We start from the raw sequence: 23,230 nt of genomic DNA on the forward strand, positions 1-23,230 counted from the left end.
CTGCTGTGTTCATCCAGCTCTACACCTTGTTATCTCAGATTCTCCAGCATCTGCAGTTCCTACTATCTCTGCTATAGTCCTGTAAGGCAAGCATAGTGTTAGGAACAGAATTGTTTAACAGACCATTCATTGAATTAGGCAGCAAAAGATTTTCAGAGATTTACAAGGGCTTCATTGTTAATCTTACTTCAGCACCACACAAGTTTCCATCTTTGTCTGTCCAGAAGTCTACTTAAGAACTCAGAATCCAGAACTTTTGTTAATTTTCTAACTGACCTTTACGGACATGTTACTCCACAGCTCTGGAGCAGATGGGACTTGAAGCTGAACCTCCTGGCTCAGAGGTAGTGTGCTAGCACAGCAGCACAAAAGCCCAATTTTATTTTATATTTAGAGATGCTTTTATGCTCTTCTGAACTTTCCAACACCAAAGAAACCAGCTTTGAAATGCAAAGTCCAATGATCGTCATCTGCTCTGAACCGATTCTGAAGCTGTTCTGGCTTACCATTAAAGGGGCCTACATTTCCTACACTCATGGAAAATCCCAGTGACAGTGAAGAAACAGCAATATATTTTGAGGTCAGGATGTGTGTGCATTGGAGAGGAGATTGCAGGTGGTGGTGTTGCCATCTTTTGTTGCCCTTGTTATTCTAGGTGGTAGGGGTTGTGGGTTTAGGTGCTGTTGAAAGGGACTTGACATTTTATTGCAGAGTCTTACAAATTTTTCACACCGTAGTGGTAGAAATGAATGTGATTTCCAGAGCCCTCTATGTCCTCTATTCCTGTCAATTACTTCAAATCTTTGACACCTGGTTATTTTCCTCTTCTAAGGAAAATGTATTGCTCTTATCAATTGCGTTAACGTATCTCATAATTTTGCATACCTCACTTAAATCTCCCCTCAACGCTCTGTTCCAAAGAAATAAACCACAGACTATCCTATCTTTACACATAAAATTTTCCATTTGTAGCAATATCCTCTTAAATTTTCTCTGTGTCCATTGTACTGCTATGATGATATTGAAGGGGAGGTGATGGCCTAGTGGTATTATCGCTGGACTGCTAACCCAGAGATCTAGACAACATAAAAGGGGCATCACGGTGGCTCAGTGGTTAGCACTGCTGCCTCACAACGCCAGGGGCCCAGGTTCGATGCCAACTGTCTGTGTGGAGTTTGCACATTCTCCCCGTGTCTGCGTGGGTTTCCTCCGGGTGCTCCGGTTACCTCCCACAGTACAAAGATCTGCAGGCTAGGTGGATTGGCCATGCTAAATTGTCTGTACTGTCCAGGGATGCCTTGATTAGTGGGGATGGGTCTGGGTGGGATTCTTTGAGGGTCGGTGTGGATTTCTTGGGCTGAAGGGCCTGTCCCCACACTGTAGGGATTCTATGAATGAATTCAGGGGACCCGGGTTCGAATCCTGCCATAGCAGATGGTGGAATTTGAATTCAATAAATATCGTGAATTAAGAATCTGATGATGTCCGTGAAACCGTTGTCGATTATCAGAAAATCCCGTTTGCTTCACTAATGTCCTTTAGGGAAGGAAATTGCCGTCCTTACTGGTCTGACCTACATGTGACTCCAGGCCCACAGTAATGCTGTTGACTCTTAACTGCCCTCAGCCGTTCTGAGGAACAGTCAACTGACCCGAAACGTTAACTCTTTTTTTTTTCCTTCCTTCACAGGTGCTGCCAGACCTGCTGAGCTTTTTCAGTAACTTGGTGTGTGTGTGTGTGAATAAGTAACTGGACTTTGTCCTATTTGGCGCCTCATTTGTATAATTGCAGTATCATTCAAGGTACCTTGATGTTTCAGCATCATTCAATATCTGGAAGGAAATGATGAAACATAGGAAGAAATAACATAAACAAGGAAACCAAAATGGCTTCGAAGCACAGTCTGCATGAGCTGATTGAATGACAGAAAAGGTTTTAGGGGCTGAGTGTCTGTTTTAATGAATAACTAGTTGGGATTTGACTTCCTTTGCCTTCTGTTTGGAACTTTTTAGACACTTAATCTAGATGACTATAACAGTAATAGTAACATAGAATAAACAAAATGTAATAAAGAATCTGCAGATGAAATATTGGATAAGTGAAATGCAACATTTTGCTGCCTTTCATATTCAGTTATTAATGTACTTTTTCCCTTGGTTCATCAGCTGTATAAAGATCTGTACGTTCCATTAATGTCACTAGTGTCACTTTTCTTCTGTTCTGTTGGTCAACCACCAATTTGCACTGACTGTTATGTGGAATACAGGGTGAAAATTTGTCAGAGTTCAAATAGAGCATGTAGCACGAAAGGGATAGAACTCAGACATGAGCTGATCAAGTAACCTTTGTGCTGCAATGTTAGTTGATGATTGGTACTGATCATTGTGCATTCATGATTCCTCAGGTACTGAAACAGTCCATGTCTAAATGCAGCAATACCTGGATGATATCAGGTTTGGATTGACAAATAGTGTTGCCACACAAGTGCCAGGCAACGACATTTTCTAAGAACAGAGATTCTAACCGTCACTCCATTACAGTCAAAAATATTACTGTCGCTGAATTCCCAACCATCAACAATTGGAGGGTTACCATTGACCAGCAACTGAACTGGACTGTGGCTACAAAAGCAAGGCAGAGTTTAGGCATCTTGCTGTGAATAATGCTTCTCCTGACTCCACAAAGCCTGTAAACCATCTACAAGACTCAAGTCGGATGTTTGATGAAATACTCCCAACTTGTCTCGTTGAGTGTAGCTGCAACAACACCTAAGAAACTTGTCACCATCCAGGACAAAGCAGCCTGCTTGATTGGCACACCACCACAAATATTCAGACCCTCCACCACAGTGCTACTAGCAGCTATGAACACCATTTATGAGATGCTCTGAACAAATTCACCTAGACTTCTTGGATAGCACCTTCCAAACCCCTGACCACTGCTGTCTGGAGGGATCAGGGCAACAGATACATGGGGACACCACTTGTGAGGTGTACTCCAAGCCACTCACCGTCCTAACTTGGAAATATATCTCCACTTCATCTGTATTGCTGGGTGAAAATCCAGGAACTCCCTCCCTAACTCATTGTGGGTGTACCTGTACCACATGGACTGGAGCAGTTCAAAAAAGACCTCGTAGGCACAGTGATGTGCAATAAATGCTGATCTGGCTAGCAATGCCCACATCCCATGAATGGATTTTGAAGAATGCTTTCAATTATTGTGTAAAAGAATTCATTCTGCAGGTTAAATGTTAACAATCTCCGTTAACTGCATGGAGCAAATCTAAATTTAAAACCAGAAACAAGTTCACGTTTGCTTCCTTCATCCTTGTTCTGCTGTGCAATGATATTAGATATATGGATGCAAAAAGTGAGTTTACAAAGTGCAAGCTCTTGGTATTCAGTCTAGGTCATGTTTAAGTGGCATTCCTATAGCCTGTGAAAAGGATCACTTTTTAAGCCTTTGTTTTGTTTTCCAGAGGGTATTATTACTTGTTGCCTCAGATGTTGATGCCCTGTGTGCCTGCAAAATCCTTCAGGTGAGTGGTGCTGGTTATCAAATTCACTAATCTCCATGTTGAATTTACACAGTAATCTCAAGCCAAACATTTTCCATGGACCATTTGATGGGGTATCTAACCAGAGAATTATATGTTTGTTGCTGTACTGTTCTTTGTTATTCTGGAGGAAAATTGGAAATAGTTTTGTCTGAAATAACCCCACAGAGACCGGTTTCACCTCACCAAATCACCCTTTATTTACACATGCAAAGTCCTTGACTCTGGCACAGCCTCATCAGAGTTAGCACCCAGCGTTTCCAGAATCTGTGACACTCTTATTTTTATCTGTCACCCAGGTCTCCTTGATTGGACCAGATTAACAGCCCCAATTAGGGAGCAAATATTTTATGATGTCGAGCTAGCTGACCTTGTTACAATAACTACAATGTTACATTTCTTCACTATCTGTGTCTGATTCAGCAGAACTCCTGAATTGGGACATTAAAATTGGAGCGAGGTTACCTGAGAACAATTGCTCGCTATTCTCTTCACCAAAGGTTTTGAACTGTTGAAATCTCCAGTAATTGAGCACAAAAGACCTATGTACTCTGTTTGAATCTGAGGGTAAAACTTTATTGGATGTTTGAAATAGCCACTGATTTGGCCGTTCACGTGGTAATTAGCATCGTTTTGATAGCTTCCCATGAATTCCAAAGAATTTTGCTGCTTCACAGTGACATTGTATGATAGAAAGTGATCACTAAACATGTTATGATGTACTGGGTGCTATTAAAGGCTGTGATACACTAGTTTTTCATGGTAATAAGAGATTAAAGCAGTTTAATTTTTTTGGTATTGTGTGGTTAAAATTGTAAAGGGAATAGCTTTGTCACTTTCCATTCTTGTGGGAAATTCAGTGTGATCACAATGTAGATATGAAAGGATTGTTCAAACGTAGTATTTTCTGTATGATTTCTCCTGACAAGAACTTGTGGCTGTTGGATTGACCTGCCTTGGTGCCTCTAGATTTGATGACTGATCTGTTTCATACAGGGGCAATTTGTTTTGCATGGAATCCCTTTGATTATGTTCAGTGTGGTAAGGTGGGCAACATGATGAACTTTGACAGGTCCCATCCAAATTCCTAGAATATCAACCAGTCTGTAAATCCAAAAGGGAAAAAAAAGGCGCAAAACATAGAAAATAGGATCAAGAGTAGGCCATTCAGTCCTTTGAACCTGCTCTGAAAAATGTCTTACAGCTCCTTCCGTGCACCAATCCATCCTATTCTCCCTTTATAGACACAGTAAACTATTTTAGTATTCAACACCAATGGGACCAGGAGTGTGCTGATGGCTCAAATATTTTGGTTGATCAAGAGGTCTACATATTCAATGTAAAAACATACTAAGTAATAGAAACATAATACATATCACTATCGTATTTTACTTACAGCATAAATCACTTTAATGCAACTTTGCCCTAAATAAAACTTATTGGCAGAGAGCCTTCTCACTCGCATCCTGAACTGACTATTCGGATATCACGGTATTTGAGGAGACATTGACTCTAAATTGAATGAATTGTTGATATCTTATGTGGACGTATGATTTGAACAACATGTATATTTATACTGAGGTATATAAATTTAAAAATAAACCACAATAATTGGACAAAATAATGTAGGTAACTTCGGAATTTGAGGTATATAATTTTTTACTGATTTATCAAGGCTGAAGGCTCATAGGTGCTGGTTAAAGCACAGTTTGCTGTATTTTCTACTCGAGCTGTTCAGAATTGCTATTACAAATCTCTGGGAGGACTTGAACCTGGCCTCCTGATCCAGAGGTAGGAACACTACCATTGTGCCATAAGAGCCCCCAGTTTTCTCCCAGATATAATGGGGAAAGCCAGCAGAGGAACTCAAACTTTAATTGGAGTCTATGACCATGACCTCGTGTTGAGGAAAGACTTGATATTGGAATAAAGGTATCTGACTGTGTATTTGTATTATTCTGTCCAGGCCCTTTTCCAGTGTGACCATGTACAATACACATTGGTTCCAGTGGCTGGATGGCAGGACTTGGAGACTGCATTCCTTGAGCACAAAGAACAGGTATGTAAATTCTATGGAATATGATAAGGAAGACTAACTACTAAACAGTTGGTGCTGCTATAACGCAATAGGTGCATTTCTATAGAAATAACGGGGCCTATGGGAAAAGCGAGGTAAGGGGCAGGCCACCAAAAAAATCACTCAAAAATCACTCAAAAGGCTAACCAAAGGATAGCATAAATGTATAATTCATATCTAACAATGAAATAAAAGTAAATTTAATACCTTAGCTTGAAAATATATCAACATGACTTGATGGGGGTGGAGGTTTTGAGGTTGTTCTGTTGATCATGTGATGCCGGCGTGAGACTCCTTCAGCACTAATGTTGCGCGTGGTCAGGACAAGGCCGCAGAACGATCAAGTGATGTTGATGCGTACTCCTCCACACACCGATGGAATCACGTTATAGCTGACATAAGTTTACGTTTAGAAATAGGATTCCCATATTTGTCAGTTGCGTTATAGTCAATTCACGTTGCCAGAATATGTGTTATAGCAGAACTGACTTTACATGTTTTTAGTCCATAAATATTTGGGCTTATATCACCTTGGAAGAGATAATTAACGATTACATTTTGGAAAGTTCCTTAGGCTATGGTTAGTGTGATAGCAAGTTAAGGTATTTTAATACAGTAGTTCTCTTATAGTGTGAACGTGGATTATTTTGGAATAACTTCTAGAGAATAGTTTTTTTTAATGTAAAAGGCTTTATAGTCCTACTTAATATACTCTAGTGTATGTTATAATTTAGTATATTAGTAGGAAATAAATATGTAGTGCAACAGGACATCACATAAGAATAGATTCCCTCCATTGTGGAAGCAAGCTATTTGGCCTATCGAGTCCACACCAACCCTCCAAAGAGCATCCTCTTCCCCAAATCCCTGTAACCCTGTATTTTCCATGGCTACCACATCAAACCTGCACAAAAACAAAGTTGCTGGAAAAGCTCAGCAGGTCTGGCAGCATCTGTGAAGGAAAAAACAGAGTTAACGTTTCAGGTCCAGTGACCCTTCCTCAGAACTCGGAGGAACCTGAGACCATCAAAACTGCACATCCCTGCACACTGCGGTCAATTTAGCATGGCCATCCAGTTCCCCTGCACATCTTTGGACTGTGGGAGGAAACCTGAGCACCCCGAGGAAGCCACACATACATGGAGAGAGTATGCAAATTCCACGCAGGTTGTTTGAGGCTAGAATCGAACTGGGTCTCAGGCACTTTGCGGTAGGAGTGCTAACCACTAAGCCACCGTGCCGTCCCAAACTGGGAGCTTTATTCTAGTAAAGAGTGATGTCGCTTGTCCTATGTTATGCTAGCTCATTGTAGGCTAAGGCTGATGAGTGGCAAATCATATATGTACGATGAAAATGTCAAGTATTGACCATCACCAATAAGACAAAATCTGATCGTGTCCCTTTGATATTGCCACAAAATCACCATTGTTAAATTCCCAACCATCATCATTCTGAGTGTTTTCCTTGTCCAGAAGCTAAATCACACACAAATATTGTGGTTAGAAAAGCATTTTAGATGCTGGGAATTCTGCAGGAAGTCACCTACCTTCTGTTTCTGCAAGACCTGCCCACCAACGTCTAAATGAGTCAGGAGTGTAATGTAATACTATCCACTTACTGAATGGGTACATCTGCATCAATGTTTGAGAGGTTCAGCACTCAAAACAAAACACCCTGTTGATCAACATTCCACACACTACCTTAAACAATCAATACCTCCATCACCAACAAACAATGACAAGTGGGTATTATCAAAAAAAAGTGCACAATAGCAACTGGCCAGAATTTTTTGAATGGTACCTTCCAAACCTTGACCTCTGCCACTTAAGCAAAGAGGAACAGGCAGATAGGAATATCACTACCTGCAAAGACCCCCTCCAAGTCCCATGACATCATGGAATTATATTTCCATTCCGCCACTGTTGCTGAATCAATACACTGGTACTCTACCTAACATCATTGAATCTGTATATAATAGTAGCTCAAGTCTAATCTACCTTAAAGGTAATAAGCATTGGACTTTCCAGTGACAATTTTTTTTAAATTCTCACAGGTAATTTGTAAAAATTAACATAATTCTAATTGTAAAAACCAAGAGAACTGTGGATGTTCGAAATCAGAAACAAAAACAAAAATTGCTGGAAAAGCTCAGCAAGTCTGGCAGCATCTGTGGAGAGCAACTGAGTTCTGAGGAAGATTTATTGGACATGAAACATTAACTCTGATTTCTCTTCGCAGCTGCTGCCAGACCTGCTGAGCTTTTCCAGCAGTTTGTTTTTAAATCTAATTATATGCTATTTTGTTCTACCCCTACTGACGGTCTAAATTGAGACAGTATTTCAGCTTCAGATATATTGTTACTTCTTTATATTATGATTTTCAAGATAACTTTAATGAGATGAGTCATAAACTTATAGTTCTAAAATAACTGCATTCTGTTGCTTGGAAATCTTAACAAATAATGAATGTCTCATCACCTGGTATCTATCTTTCATATATATTTGATCTCAATTTCTGATATTGTTTCTATTTCTGTTTCTCTAAGGGCTTTTCGAAGGTCTGATGTTACTTTATCAATGCCTGTAACTTTATCTGTATTTAACATTTCAAAGCATTTATTTTAGGACCCCTTTCAGGCATTTTTAATTTTCTTTTCAATTTAACTACACGCAAGCATGGTTCTTTTCTCTCCCCTTTCTACCATCTGTAAACAAGAATGTTAACACATGCTTTGTAAATTATGAACCAATGTTTGATATGTGTTTATCACCAAATGCTAATAGATGTGCTGTTAAAATGTGACTTCGACAGTAGGGATGTAAGATTTACCCAGTATCTATATTGGGACCAAATAGTGGGCACCAGGCTAGAAGATGGATAAGCAGGTATGTTTCAAGTGAAAGAGGAATATGACAAATCTGTGTACTGTCTCCTAAATTATTCAGTCTGTGTGCATTGAAGAACTATTCAGTAGGTCAGATGTGCCTTCACAAGAAGCAAGAACATAAAAAAGTGCAGTACGTTGATGATATAGCAGTACTTGCAAAATCAGGACAGACCTTATAAAATATCTTGGGTCAAGTAAAATCCAGAAGCTGAGAATATAAATTTTGAGTATAAACACCAAAAGGACAAAAAAAATTTGTTCAAAAGGAACATATTAGAAGAAACTAAGAATGGAAGTTGATGGTCTTACTGTAGATCAAGTAGTTAGTTTTTTCGACATAGGATAAATAATAACAAAAGATCGGAGCTGTGATGTTGATGTCAGAAGAAAGGTAAAGATAACCAGAGTAATTTCATGAAGATTAAGGATGGGTTAGAGAAGAAAACCCAAGCTCGAGAAGGAGTAAGAACTCTTAAAGTGCAACATTTCTTTTCTCTATGCCTCAGAAAGCGGAACAATAAATAAAAGTCTGCGAAAGAAAACAGAGGGTTATGAAATGTGGCTTAAAATTCCATGTATAGACTATAAGACCAATGAAAAGGTGCTTGAAGTTGCAAGACCAAAATAAATATCTTAGTGATATTAGAAAAGAAAGTCAACCATTTGATAAGAGCTGAAAAACAACCCCCACCCCCTCCCCAGGTCAAATTTGAGGGTAGCAGAAAGAGGGGTAGACTGGATGTCAAAGTGGATGTGTGAGAATGGTTCAGGACAAATCATAATCGCAGATCATGCAAAGCAGGGCAGGAGGATACTATTCTGTGAACTACAGTCACCAAGAGCAAGTTAGGTGAAAGGGATTAAAGGACAGAGCTTAGATTGTCCTCCTGAAATCTGTCACTCTTTCGTTGTGGGGACTTCACAGTCAACAAGTGGGTAACCTGTCTTCCCATCAAGGTCTGATACAGGAATAGAGCTTATGATTAAAATTGCAGCCTACCATTCAAATCTCACACTGAATAACGGTTTTGATCAGAGGCATAGAAGTTGCCTCATTAATTGAAACGACTCTTCTGAAATAAGCCCTTCGCGTGACCAAAATTCCTGGTCTTCAAGAGCTCGAATTGTACATTTCTGAATATTTCCCTTAGTTTGCTAGCAATTTTTCTACTTTCGACATCAAGTCAGTCTGCTAAGCATCTAAATGGTGACGCTATGAACTGATTTCAGGCTTAGCCATGTTTGCCTTGAGTCCGAGTAAACCTCTCAACCTTATTTTGAAAGAAACATTGTACTTGATCTGAAAATTAGACAACTTATAAGATTAGACTATTCCTACATCAGTCTCATCAATTGCTACACCTTCTTCAACTTTAAAGGAATCCTGCAACTCCTGAATTAGCTAACTGAACTCCTCTGAATCTGAGCAGTTAGAGAAAAGAGCCTTCACTGGATATTATGTGACTTAATATCCATATCTTTAGATTTTTAAAAAAAATTCATAATTGTAAACTTTTTTCTTTTTTCTTCTTGTATGCATCTGCGTGCGTGTGTCTGTCTGTCTATCTCCTGGATGGTTTCTTTATACAGGGAATGCAAAGTAGATTTTAATAACTGGAGTATGTAACAAAGTAAATAACAGCTTGTATTTATATAGAACCTTTAACTTTGATAAACTATTCCAAGGCACTTAACAGATTGATGTAGAGATACTGGTGCTGGACTGGGGTGGACAAAAGCAGAAGTCACATGACACCAGGTTATTAGTCCTACATGTTTATTTAAAATCACAAGCTTTCGAAGTGCTGCCCCAAAAGCGTATGATCTTAAATAAACCTGTTGGACTATAACTTGATATCATGTGACTTTCTGACTTGGCAGGAATGTAATTGGACAAAAACTCACCAAACTGAAATTAAGACACGAGGACAAGTGACTAATGGTTGTTGGAAGAAAACATTTTTGGATGCGTATTTAAAAATGGATAGCAAGGAGAAGAGTTTTATGGAGGAAATCTGCATTCCTTAAGGAATTTGGGGAATTGTAGGTTCCTGCAGAGCTGGAAATGTCATTAGTTTTGTGAACGTCTTTGGATTGTTTTAAGCTGAGAGATGTATAAACTGATTTATATGTGCAAGTCATTGGACGTTGAATAGAATTTTGCTTCCTGTCCTACCATGTACGTTTGCTTTTTATTGTTTGAGTTTTTGACAAAGTTGAGCGTGTTATGTAGTATGGGTAGGTAAGAACTGGCATAGGGAATAAGAAGTGTAGTTTCTCAAAAAAATAGTTTACTTCCAGATGTAGTTGTGTAAATTTTGTACCGTGCTTCTGGCACCAAATCCACCTTTGCCTGCAGAATCTAGTTATTTTAGTCAGTTATTTTCTTATTTGCAGTTCAAGTACCTTGTGTTAATTAATTGTGGTGCTAATCTGGATTTACTGGAGACACTGCAACCTGATGAGGATACTATCTTCTACATCTGTGACACCCATAGACCCATTGACATTGTTAATGTCTATAATGATACACAGGTATGTCTGCCAATAAATTCATATCTTAACCATGTTATATACTGATTTCTACGTGTAAGTAATTGGACTTGGAATTGAATTTCACTCTCTGCTCTACCTCTGTTTAATGTTTTCTTTTAGTCGTTTACTGAGCTTTATCAAAGTTAAGAATGTTGCTTTTGTTTCCACGTTCTGCAGTAAGAAATTGCAGGTGAGGAATATTTTGGCTCAGGTGCAAGATGAAACCTTTCTCTGTTGACCCATAGAAATGTTCTTTAACCCCAGTAATAGTCATAGAGATCTGCAGCACAGAAAAAGGCCCTTAAACCCACTGTGTCTGTACCAGTTCAAAACAGCCACCTAACCATTCTAATCCCATTTTCCAGCGCTTGGCCCAAAACCTTGTATGCATTGGCATTGCAAGTGCACATCCAAATACTACATAAATGTTATTAGGATTTCTATCTTGTATCATCCATGACGACAGTAAGTTCCAGATTTCCATTACCCTTAGGTGAAAATATATAACCTCCCATCTCTTCCAAACCATCTACCCCTTACTGTAAATCTTTGCCTCCCTGGAAATCTTGGATAAACATCTCAATTTAGTTGATGTTTTGTACATTTTATGCACTGATCTTTCCATTGCAATTTCCAATTCTTGAGTGTTGTTGAGAAAGATACATTTTGTCAAAGCTTTTCATAGTCATACAGCATGGAAACAGACCCTTTGGCCCAACCTGTCCGTGCCAAACATAATCCCAAACTAAACTAGTCCCACCTGCCTGCTCCTGGCCCATATCCCTCCAACCCTTTATCTTGTGCTCAGGCAATTCCCAAGCGTACAAATTTAGAAGGAAACAACCCAGTGTCCCGTCTGTCTCAGTTTACCCTGGAGACAAAGGTAATAAGACTATAAGAAATAGGAACAGGAGTAGGCTGTTTGACCCATTGAGCCTGCTTCACCATTCAATAGGATCATGGCTGATCTGACTTTCCTCAAGTTCACTTTCCTGCATTTTCCCCATGACCCTTGATTCTCCTGCTGATAAAGAATTAAATATACACAAGGACACTGTCCCTACAGCTCTCTGTGGTAAGGACTTCCAAAGACCCTGAATTGTTTGAGAGAAGAAATTAGCTGGTTTGTTGCACAGGGCAATATTCTGAACAGTCAGAGTCAACCTGTCTGGTTTAAAATTTAACCAAGCCTGACAGTTAACTATTGATCAGCATTAATACATTCTTCATGACAATGCCTCTACCAATCAGGGGCCAACAAATTGGTACACTCACAATATAAATGTTGTTTTTTTCCCTTGCATTGTTATTCTTGTAAATTGTCTTGATGAGTGCCAGATGGAAAGCCTCGCAAATATATTTTTTAAGCAGTACTCAAGTTATGTATTACAAAATGTATTACAATATTCCTACACAGCTGTAAGGCTTTAGGTAGCTTGATGTGTTCAGAGAAGCCAGAAAAGGAGTACAAATTGGAATTGTGCACGCAACAAAGGGAATGTGGCCAAAAAGCTCTGCTCACATAGTGCACCCATCTGCATTCACTCATCGAGGGTATTTCCAGCATCAGTCCAAACCAACTTCCTGTGAATTGAGTCCATGTCTGCACTAATATCTGTCAATGATATTGTAAATGCAATGCCCTGGCCAGCATAATCATTTTAAAATGAAAGTTGTGGAAATGTGATTTGTCAAATTTGTCTTGGATATACAAACTGCTCTACTTTTGCTACATTATTCAGAATAACTGAGACAATTGCTCTAAATCTATGAAAGCTAAATATGCCAAACACTAAACACGCAGTTGCTAGTTGTTGCTAGGGAGACATTGTAAACTAACTGTGAACTGTCACTGTAAACTCACTTGCATTGGATTGTATTAAATAGGTGCCAGCTGGGAGCCTAATTTTAGAATGCAAGCACTTAACTGTTGTATGATGACCATCTAATTGAATATGACGTGGCATCATTTTCATTGTTGAATTTTACCTTTTATCTTTAAAATTTGCAGCTTGGATACCCTTTCAGTAGGGCATCCAGGGTAACAGACCGAACAACTTTTCTGTTAATTGTTTTCAGTTGCTGAAGTGTCTGCATGGGTTCTCTCCTTTACAAGAACAATCATGACACTCTGTCACTTGAGCTCCCAGTCATGCGTGTTGATTCTTCTTGGCACATTGACCCCTTCCTCACTGTATTGCCTTCTATCACTCCCACTGCTTACTGCCTCTCCCTCCAGCTGCTCTGTGTCCCTTTTACTTTCTGCGTGTGACTCTCTCACTCTTTGCAGAGTCCTTTTTATATACAATGTGTTTGTTTTCTTCTTGACGATGAATTACCCTGTTCTCTTGGAGTCGTTGAACAAATTTGCAATAGCTACAGATTCATAAATATTTTGGAAAACTGTTGCTGAGACTTCCTGGCTTTTGAATAATTTGATTTACATTTGAAATTACTGGCTGCCATACATATAACTGAAAAAAAACAGTTCAAAAATAGCTTGGCTGCTTCCTTAGAGTTTTGCACACAACCAAAGGAAACTCAATATTAATAGCTCTCAGATTCCAGTCCCCCACCTATCCATTCCTACAGCATTATTAGTATAGAGTTAGGTTTATCCTAATATTCTATTGATAGCTTTTGTCTTGGGTAGTGACACTAATTTTACAAGCAAGGCCTGCTTTATAATCCCATTGACAGCAGTGGAATGGGATATTAACCAGTCTGGGACTTCCTAAGAAGCATTTCTCCCTCTTTTTGTGCAGTGTGATTGGATTTCAAGGGACAACCAAAAAACAAGCAAAATAATTTTTGACACCGGATGATCCTCCTGTTGAGTTGTCCAAATTCCTAAATTAGGAAGAATTCAGGATAACAAACTGGACACAATTTGCTTCTAAAACATAGCCTGTGCACCTCTTATTTTGGGATGGAATTCAATGTTGCCTGACTTATTAACCATTCTAACTGCTGTAAAATTCATATGTTGGGTGTCCTTTAGGTTAAACTGCTGATTAAACAGGATGATGATCTTGGTGTTCCTGCCTATGATGACCTCTTTAGGGATGAAGAAGATGAGAATTCAGAGGATTCAGGAAATGAAAGTGAAGGGTCAGAACCTTCTGAAAAGCGCAGGCGATTTGATGAGGTGAGTGGATATTAGGCATTGTGTGTTTACCACAGAGGTTGTTGTGAGAATATATTGTGCTTTAGTTTAATTGCTAGGGCAAATGAAATGTTTACAACCAGACTGAATTTGGGGTTGTTCTGAAGCTTCAAAAGAAACCGGAGGGATCATGCACAGATATGCATTTTTCAAAGGATATTTAGCCTACCTGACACTTGGCTTGTATTTGTTATGATAAACACAAACATTACAGTTTACTAATCCCAAGTGGAACATATCGTAACATAACATGCACGTAAATTGCCAATGTTGACTCGCAGGCAAGCTTTAATAACATTCAAGAATCCCAACGTTATTATCTAAGGCAAAGCAGTCTCCTAGATTGACAGTCCATACACCACTTTAGGCCTTCCCTCCCTCCAGTGCTGGTGACTATGGTTGTAGTGTATGCCATCTACAAGCTGCACTGCAGCGACTCACTAAGGGTTTCTTCAACAACACTTCCCCAACTCTCTCACCTCGGACATGAGCAGCAGTTGCTTGGGAACACTACCACCTACCTATGAGAAAGTTGTGCACTTTCCTGTTGAAAACATATTCACATTAATTTGTTGTATATTGGTCAAAAGCTTGGCCAAAATGCCTCAAAACACTACATGGCCGACAGTGGTCCAAGGAGGTGGCTCATCACCATCTTTTGAAGGGGCAATTGGGGGTGGGCAATAAATACTGACAACTAATGATGCTTTCATTCTATAAACAAATTTTTAAAAACTGTCAGTCTCATATTTTCAAAATTTTCATATTTTTGCACACCAGCATCTCACTTCTGTTCAGTCACCAGACATTGATTCTTTTTTTTTTTGCCATCAATTTGGTTTGATTTGAATTGAACTGATGTTTATGGAGTTGCTGTCAGAGATTCTCTGCTCCTTTGTATCATGCGCTGATGATTTCTTGCAGACGTGAATCAATTTGAGAACAATTATTAGACGCATGAACCTTTTCGTTTATAATGCTGTTAATCTTGCTGTAAAAAAACTCAGAAGTCTATGTCTGTTCAGTGAGGAAAGTGGCAGTCTTGTGCTGCAAATTATAGTGTCCCTGCCTCTGAGCGAGAAGTTTCAGGTTCAAAGTTCAGCCTAAGTTTCGCATAACCGTTGACCAGAAATTGAACTGGAACCAAGGGTTATGGGGAAAAGGAAGGAAACTGGAGTTGAGTTATTAGATCATTGCTATTGCAGGATACTGGGGATTGATATAACTGGTACCAGAGTAGAATTAACATTAGATAATTGTACAGGTCAGTGGCAAATACTGTCACTTCTCAACTGTCTGCAAAATCAGGCTATTGAATATCCTCTCTACCACCTGGAGTTTCAGAAGCTCCTGCAGTTTCCAGTCTCCATCTGTACCTTCATTAATACACGGAGGAAAATTTGCTGTGTCCTGACTTCCTGTGGACAACACCATCAAAGATCCACTTGGAGATAAAAAAAATGTCCAAAGCAGTAAAGCCCATTTTTGAGCTGCACAATCTAAGCTGTACTGCCTAATAGATCCTCTATATGGGCCTCTATGTGTGCCAGGTAACCAGCTTTGGATGAGCAGGAATTGGAGTGTAACAATTAGCTTCAGCATTTATCTGGAGAGAACACAAGTCAACAAGGATTTTTACTGAGGAATTGAGTATTTACTGCAGAAGTTGTTGTGAGAATATATTGTGCTGTAATTGAATTGCTAGGGCAAATGAAATGTTTACAACTAGACTGAAATTGAGATTGATCTGAAGTGAAAAACCTCAAAAGAAATCGGAGGGATCATACAGCACTATTCATTTTTCACAGGACATTCAGCCTGCCTGACTCTTGGCTTGTGTCTGTAATGTTTGTGCTTGTCAGCACAGTTTACTAATCCCAGTTGGGACATATCAACATGCACATAAGTTGCCAGTGTTGACTCATAGACACAGGACCTATTAAAGATCGGGATCAATCAGATTGGCTATGTTGTTATTTCCTAAACAATGCAAGAGCATTTTAATTCTGGTTATGTCACAAAGAATAATTATTTGAGTGAGTTTCAGAACACTCCTGATTCCTTTTAACAAATTTAAACCCACCAAGACTCAGAGTAAAGCTCATGGAAAAATTAGTAACTGAAATGGAAATTCTGGTTCATAAGCATTCATGAATGCTTATATACATGAAAAAACTCTTCTGCACAGTTTGATCATGACCTGCACACTGAAGCATGGAGAACATTGGGTTCATTCCACTTCTGTAATCAATTAGTTGATGTACCTTTATGAAATTCTTCTGAGTCAGAGGGAGTTGAGCCCTTCTAAATGTCTGCCGATTAGTTTGTACTGCTGACTGTGTTCCATTTCAGAAAATTTATACTGTCTCCTAGGCAGCCTTGGAGAGGAGAATAGATCGAAGACGTCAGCGGCGGGAATGGGAGGAGCGCAGGTATTGATTACTGTGTTTGACTTCATATATCTCTGATGGAATTGTTCAATAGTATGTTCTGTGCATATAGAAGTAAAGAAGTTAAGCTGGAACAGCTTATTCTTTGCTGTCCCCAAAACACGGAGAAAATGGAGATAATTGAGTCGATGACAAGTCACAGTAAACACTGATAGGATTCCTGGGAACACAATCTGGACATAATCTTATGAGGAATTACATTGAATTTTCAACTGCTTTTCTTTTCAGCCTTTCCTTTTTAAGTTTAGGTCTGCATTACCCACTCCATGTTGATAGCTAGTGTTACGCAAATCTTATTATCCAGTGTAACACAGAGATACAGTATCTTCTGCAATCAACTTTTGAAATGATTCTCTAATTCTCATTGTTTTATTTTTGGTAATGTTCACTTGGTTCAGCTGTATAAGGAGTTCCCAGCTGTACTAAGGACTTCTGACCAGTAGTTTATGTAGTTTCCTACTTTGCCGAACTCCGCAGACAGGTGAGTTGGTCTGTGCTAACAAACAAATCCTTTATTCTTATAAAAGGAAAATGAATACTTCAGAGGGCTCTCGTGATATTGAACTACTCCCAACATGAGCCCGGTGGTGCACTGTTGTTCGAGACATTCAGGAGAATTTACTATTGTATAGGAATAAGCGATAGTTTAGAGAAATGATTAACTTTAACAATAACTTCGGAGAAATTGTGGAACTTCCTCTCATGTATATAATGCACGACATTTATGGAACAGTGTACTTAAGGTGATGGGGATATAGGATATACAACATTCATTTTGATATGTGGCTGAGCTTTCTAATTCAAATATCTGGACCTATACTCAGAAAACACACATTTGTTCAATTATGTGGGCCAACATAATGATCATTCGTTGGTTAACTTGAAATTATGTATTGATTTAATGCTTCTCTTTGAAATTTCAAATGACTAGTACTTTATTTGAGCTTCCAATTTGTCACATTGAAGTACAGTCTGGTGGAAAATGGGGCTATGGTTGCGAGTGCAAGTTGTAATGGTGGGGTGAGCATACCGATTTTAGAGTGGCAAAATTAAAGTACATATGCATGTGAGAGAGAGAGATTTAGAGGTGGGAGTAGGGGATAAAGATGTACAGATTGCCAATGATCTGTTTGCTTCTTTTGCAGGAGGGAGATTTTGTTTGAATATGAACAATATGAATACCATGGAACTTCAGTATGTATCTGTAGCTAGTCTGGAAAATATTTTTATGTTTATTGGAACATACTGCTATGAAACAGGAATCTTCTTTCATGCATGTGTGTTATAATCTAACCTTTTCCATCTGAAGCTTGTATATTGGGTAGAATTTGAAAGGGTGCTTTTTGTCTCACTGAATCAACAACAATTTGAATCAATATGGTCTGAAGTTGGAGGCAGAATTGCCTTGTTGAGTTAGCATCATAGATCCGTGTATTTAGTGAAGTTGGTCCTTTTCAGAAAAATGTAACTGAGGCTTGGAGTAATGTCTGGTGTTATGTCACTTTGCTGAAGTCAGTAAGGGGAAAGTGATAAACATATATTTAATCTCAGACTTCCTTTTTCCTTTCATACCTCAGTACATGCTGGTACACTTCATCCGGTTACTGCATGGAAGCCTAACTACTGGAATATATTGTGCTTTACCCTTCATTGTTGTCCTAAAGCATAGCTCAGGGAGTAAACGTTCATGGAAGGAAGTAAATGCTTAACAGTGAAAATTTTTTAGAGAGTTAATTATTTTTCTGTCTTTGACTTGGTAAATCAACTCTGAACTGCTTCTTCTTGGTCTCTGAATTGATTATCAACAGGATGGCACAGTGGCTCAGCGGTTAGCACTGCTGCCTCAAAGTGCCAGGGACCCGGGTTCGATTCCACCCTCTGGTGACTGTTTGTGTGGAGTTTGCATGTTCTCCCTCTGTCTGTGTGGGTCTCCTCCTGGTGTTCTGATTTCCTCCCACAGTCCAAAGCTGTGCAGGTTAGGCCGATTGGCTAAATTGCCCCATAGTGTTCAGGGATGTGCAGAGTGGGTGGGTTAGCCATGGGAAATACAGGGATAGGGTAGCGAGTGGGTATGGGTGGTGTGTTTTTCGGAGGGGCGGTGGGGGCATGATGGACTGAATGGCCTGCTTCCACACTGTAGGGATTCTATGAATTTTGCATCTTAGAGAAGGCTATTAGCTGCTATACTTGCAGGAATTATTAACTTTGATTCACTGGTCATTAATAAAATCTGTTCTTTGTAGTTTATGGTGTGCACTAACCTTGTCTCCTGTGCTTTAGGAGTTGTAGTCAGAATGTATTTAATCATAATAGTTGAATTTCAAATATCATCAAGATAACCTGTGAGCAAGCAAACACACTCTGTTGAAAGGTGAAAGGAATTTGAACTAGCGCTCTATCAGTCTTAGTCTGCCCTGGAACATGTGTGGAGCAGGCACTGTATCCCAAAATTTAAATTATTTTGGGTGGCTAATGAATTTCTTTACTGATTCATCTGAAAGACTTGGTTGAGGCTCTTTCACATCTAATAATTTCCGCAGTTCTTTGTTTGTTGTTTGCAAGAAACTTCCAACATGTTACATTGGAAATAATTTACTGTCAAATCAGGGTTAAATAAAACTTTTTGGAATAACCAAAAACCCTGTCAACTGAGTCTTTCAGGCTTGGTCAACAGTTTGTAAATTCTTAGTTCTCTGTGATTAGCCAATGGTGAAACTGCAGTATTGTTACTATAGACAACTAGAAAACAATGTAAACCCATATTTGCTTACGTTTTTCTTTAAATTATAGCCCCTGAACATCAAAGCTATGTAAAAACCACCAAAGCAATGTATGGACTCTTTAAATTTATATACAGCAAGCTCCTACAAATTGCAGTGTAATAATGTCCAGATAATTTACTTTTCTTTGAGGATTAAATATTAGCCAGGATGTGGGATAAGACTTGAAAGTAAAGTTATGGGACCTTTTGTGTTCACATGTGAAAGCAGATGGGAGTCACTGCACTCGAAACGTTAACCCTGCTTTCTCTCCACAGATGCTGCCAGACATGCTGAGTTTCTCCAGAAATTTCTGTTTTTGTTTAAAGCAGATGGGATCTCTGTTTAATGTCTCAACATCTCATCTGAAAGGCAGCACCTTCAACAGTGCAACACTCCCTCAGTGCTGCTCTGGGGTGTCAACCCAGCTTTGTGTTTTCAAGTCTTGGGAATTGCCTTGAACCCACAACCTTCTAACTCAAGGTGAAAGTGCTATTAACTTGGCTACAGCTGACGCCATTGTAGCCAAGAATTTCCACTTGAGGTCAGTGATTCAGACACAGCTTTTTTTTGTTAGTATTTGTTTTGTTGCTGAGTTTTCTGCTGAAATATATTTGTGTATCAGTGAATATAAAATTTTCCATGGACCAGTGCAATCTGGCAGCATTTTTGGGATCTAATCTTAATAAGAAATTTAAAAGTTTGGGGCAGCATCTAGATAAGAAATAGGAATCATTCTATTGGTGCCCTTTTGCCCAGATTAGAACAGTATTACTTTTAAAAATTTCCTTGAATGGCCATGAATGGTTGCAGTAAATGGAAAAACAGTGATGATTAATACATACAGAGGAGAGATTGATTTTGTTGTGAAGCTGATTTCTAGCACATTGCTTTCTAAAATTGAGCATGTCTTTGCCCACACACTCAGCTTGTTCAGATCATCCTGCAGCCTCCTAGCATCCTCATGTCAACTCACAATCCCAACTAATTTTCATCGGCAAATTTGAAAATATTTCATTTGGTCGCCTCGTTTATGTCAAATATGTCTATTGTGAAATAACTGGCCTAAACACTGATCCTTGCTTTATACCACTAGCCACTGCCTGCCACCCAGAAAAAGCCCATTTATTCCTACTCTCTTTTCATTCCGTCAACTAATTCTCAATCTGCGTCATCATATTATGCCCAATTCCAGTTGCCTTAATTTTATGGCCTGTTATGTGCGACCATATCCAAAGTCTTCTTGACATTTAAATCCACCACATTGACTTATTCTCCCTTATCTATTCTACAAGTTACATCCTCAAAAAAAAACTCCAGTAGATAAGTTGAATATGATTTCTTTTTCCCACATCGACAAGATCTTGATTTAGTGTCTCGCCTGACAGTGCAGCACTTCCTTCAAACAGCGATGAAGTGTCAACCTGAATTCCAGATGGAGTTCAAATCCACAAACTTCTGAGTTACCAATGAGGGCACTATAAGGGAACGGAGCTGATATTCCAGAGAGTGCAGCATTGTTAGAAGTGGCATTCTTTGGAAGAAACATTAAACTCAAGTGCTCAATAATTTGAATCAGAGATAGTAGGAACTGCAGATGCTGGAGAATCCGAGACAACAAGGTGCAGGGCTGGATGAATACAGCAGGCCAAGCAGCATCATAGGAGCAGGAAGGCTGACGTTTCAGGCCTAGACCCTTCATCAGAAAAGCTCAATAATTTGTTCTGTTAAGTATGAAAGTAGTCTTTCCGAGTTATTCAAGAAAGAGCAAGGAATTTGAATGAGCATTGCTCTAATTCTAGCAATTGCACATTCTGTTGTTTGTGAAGTGCAGAATCGTTGCCATGTTTGCTCGTATAATCATCAGTTTACTTCAACATGATTATTTCTGTGAAGCACTTTTGTGATGTTATTGTGTAACATACTATATGACTGCAAAATTGCACGTGTTCTGAAATATGTTTGGCAGTGCTAACGGTTCTTTGTTTCCAAGTAGTATTGTGGGCTACCTTAAATTGCTTAATCAGAGCTTAATGGTGTATATTATATTTGAGATGATGCAAGCCTGAATTCTTCTCAGGTCCTTTACTGACTCTGAGTATCGAGTGCTGATAAATTAGTAATTCTGTTTCTTTCCTCCAGTCTGCCATGGTGATATTTGAGCTGGCCTGGATCATGTCTAAGGATTCAAATGACATGTTGTGGTGAGACATTCCTTCACATAAGATTTATTTAATAGGGCACAATTTTTATTCAATTTCCACATTTCTTGTTACAATTTCCAGAGCTAGGCATTAGAAACTAAGCCATTTGCCCTAGTCCCTCTTGTAATTCTGTGCTTACATATGCATGCATGTCTCAATTTCTAGGTGGGCTATTGTTGGTTTGACGGATCAGTGGGTTCACGACAAAATCACACAGTAAGTGTTCTTGACTACTTCTGTACTTTATCACATCACGGTCAATAGGGAACACTCATAGGTTAAATATAGTATTTATCAAATGCAACATATCGTGACTCTAAGCTGAAAAAAGAATTTCCAACTTCAGTGAAATTTCTATTTCATTCATTTAAATTGTCTTTCTTGATGTTTTGAGCCAGATTGCTAACCTACACTTACTCAGACCTTTGTCAAGTCGTATGCAAAATCTTTCAACCCATCAGACTGCATAGAATTATAACTCAGATGTCAGCAAAGGGTTAATTGTATCTCTTGTTGATCAAATTTCTTTGAATCTAGATCCCTCAGTTTGAACCTTCTTAACGTTTTCTGTTTGAACTTTGCAACAAAGAAAATGTGTATCAATCTACTTTCATGCATTCATGAGAAAATTAGCTGAAGAAATGAGGATGATATAGGATTAATGTTCTGGAAGATACGAAGTTACCAGCACATTTTTTTGTAATCTTTTAAGGGATCCATCTTTTAATTCTGATCATTTAATCCAATTTCAAAATGGATGGTCAAGAAAGTCCATTATTTTGAAAATACTATAGGTAGAGAAAAAGACAACAGAAAGATCACCTGCAATTGCTCATGATTGTGATATGATGCCTCCACATCAGATTCCTCCAGCTCTGGCCTCTTTGTGCATTCCAGTTTGCTTCACCCCATTATTTTAGTGGCCATGCCTTCAATGTCAAGGCTTTGATCTCTGAAATTTCCTCTCTTTACCCTATACCTCTCTATCCCTCTCTCTTAATTATGCTTCCTTAAAGTGTGTTGTGATGATTTACTACATTAAAATTCTAGATAAAGATGAAATTGACTTTTGTTCCTGTTGATCATAGAGCTCAGCACATCTTCTTATATTACAGCATAAAGTATGTAACTGATGTTGGCATTGTGCAGCGACATGTATCCCGACACAACCATCGCAATGAGGATGAGGAGAATACACTTTCTATTGACTGCATGAGGATCTCTTTTGACTATGAGTATCCTTTAATCACAGAATGGAACAAAGCAATTAAATGAAGATAACAAAATTTTTACCATAAGCTATCGTGCAGTGAACATGACAAAAGTATTCCTAATTCAGTAACTGTGCTTTCTTAAGATAGATTCGCTCCATTGCTAAATTAAACATTATTATTTCAGTAGGAATGAAAATCAAACTATTTTGGTTTTCAGTACAGTCAAGAAACATGCATCTTACCTTGGGTTGCAACAAAAGATTGTGTGCCACAATGTGAGCTGATGCTCATGTTATGAAGTTTAATATCTCTTTAATTATTCAGTATTTTTCATTCAAAAGATGCCATCCTTGTTTTCTTAATGTAAGTTGTCCTCAGC

General features: G+C 38.8%; 1 protein-coding gene across 2 annotated transcripts in view; it reads left to right on the plus strand.

The window, feature by feature from the left end:
- cdc45 (CDC45 cell division cycle 45 homolog (S. cerevisiae)) overlaps positions 1 to 23,230 on the plus strand; it is a 50,239-nt gene that overhangs the window by 2,229 nt on the left and 24,780 nt on the right. The window contains exons 2-10 of one of the 2 annotated variants that reach the window (XM_048611461.1): positions 3,482 to 3,541; positions 5,526 to 5,618; positions 10,921 to 11,058; positions 14,060 to 14,206; positions 16,598 to 16,656; positions 17,820 to 17,868; positions 21,576 to 21,637; positions 21,803 to 21,853; positions 22,753 to 22,872. In XM_048611461.1, the coding sequence (XP_048467418.1) occupies positions 3,482 to 3,541; positions 5,526 to 5,618; positions 10,921 to 11,058; positions 14,060 to 14,206; positions 16,598 to 16,656; positions 17,820 to 17,868; positions 21,576 to 21,637; positions 21,803 to 21,853; positions 22,753 to 22,872 (779 nt within the window). The remainder of the gene's footprint in view (positions 1 to 3,481; positions 3,542 to 5,525; positions 5,619 to 10,920; positions 11,059 to 14,059; positions 14,207 to 16,597; positions 16,657 to 17,819; positions 17,869 to 21,575; positions 21,638 to 21,802; positions 21,854 to 22,752; positions 22,873 to 23,230) is intronic. The other variant, XM_048611462.1, reaches the window with a different exon arrangement.

This window comes from Rhincodon typus, chromosome 24 (assembly GCF_021869965.1).
Source record: "Rhincodon typus isolate 14 chromosome 24, sRhiTyp1.1, whole genome shotgun sequence".
Taxonomy (NCBI): domain Eukaryota; kingdom Metazoa; phylum Chordata; class Chondrichthyes; order Orectolobiformes; family Rhincodontidae; genus Rhincodon; species Rhincodon typus.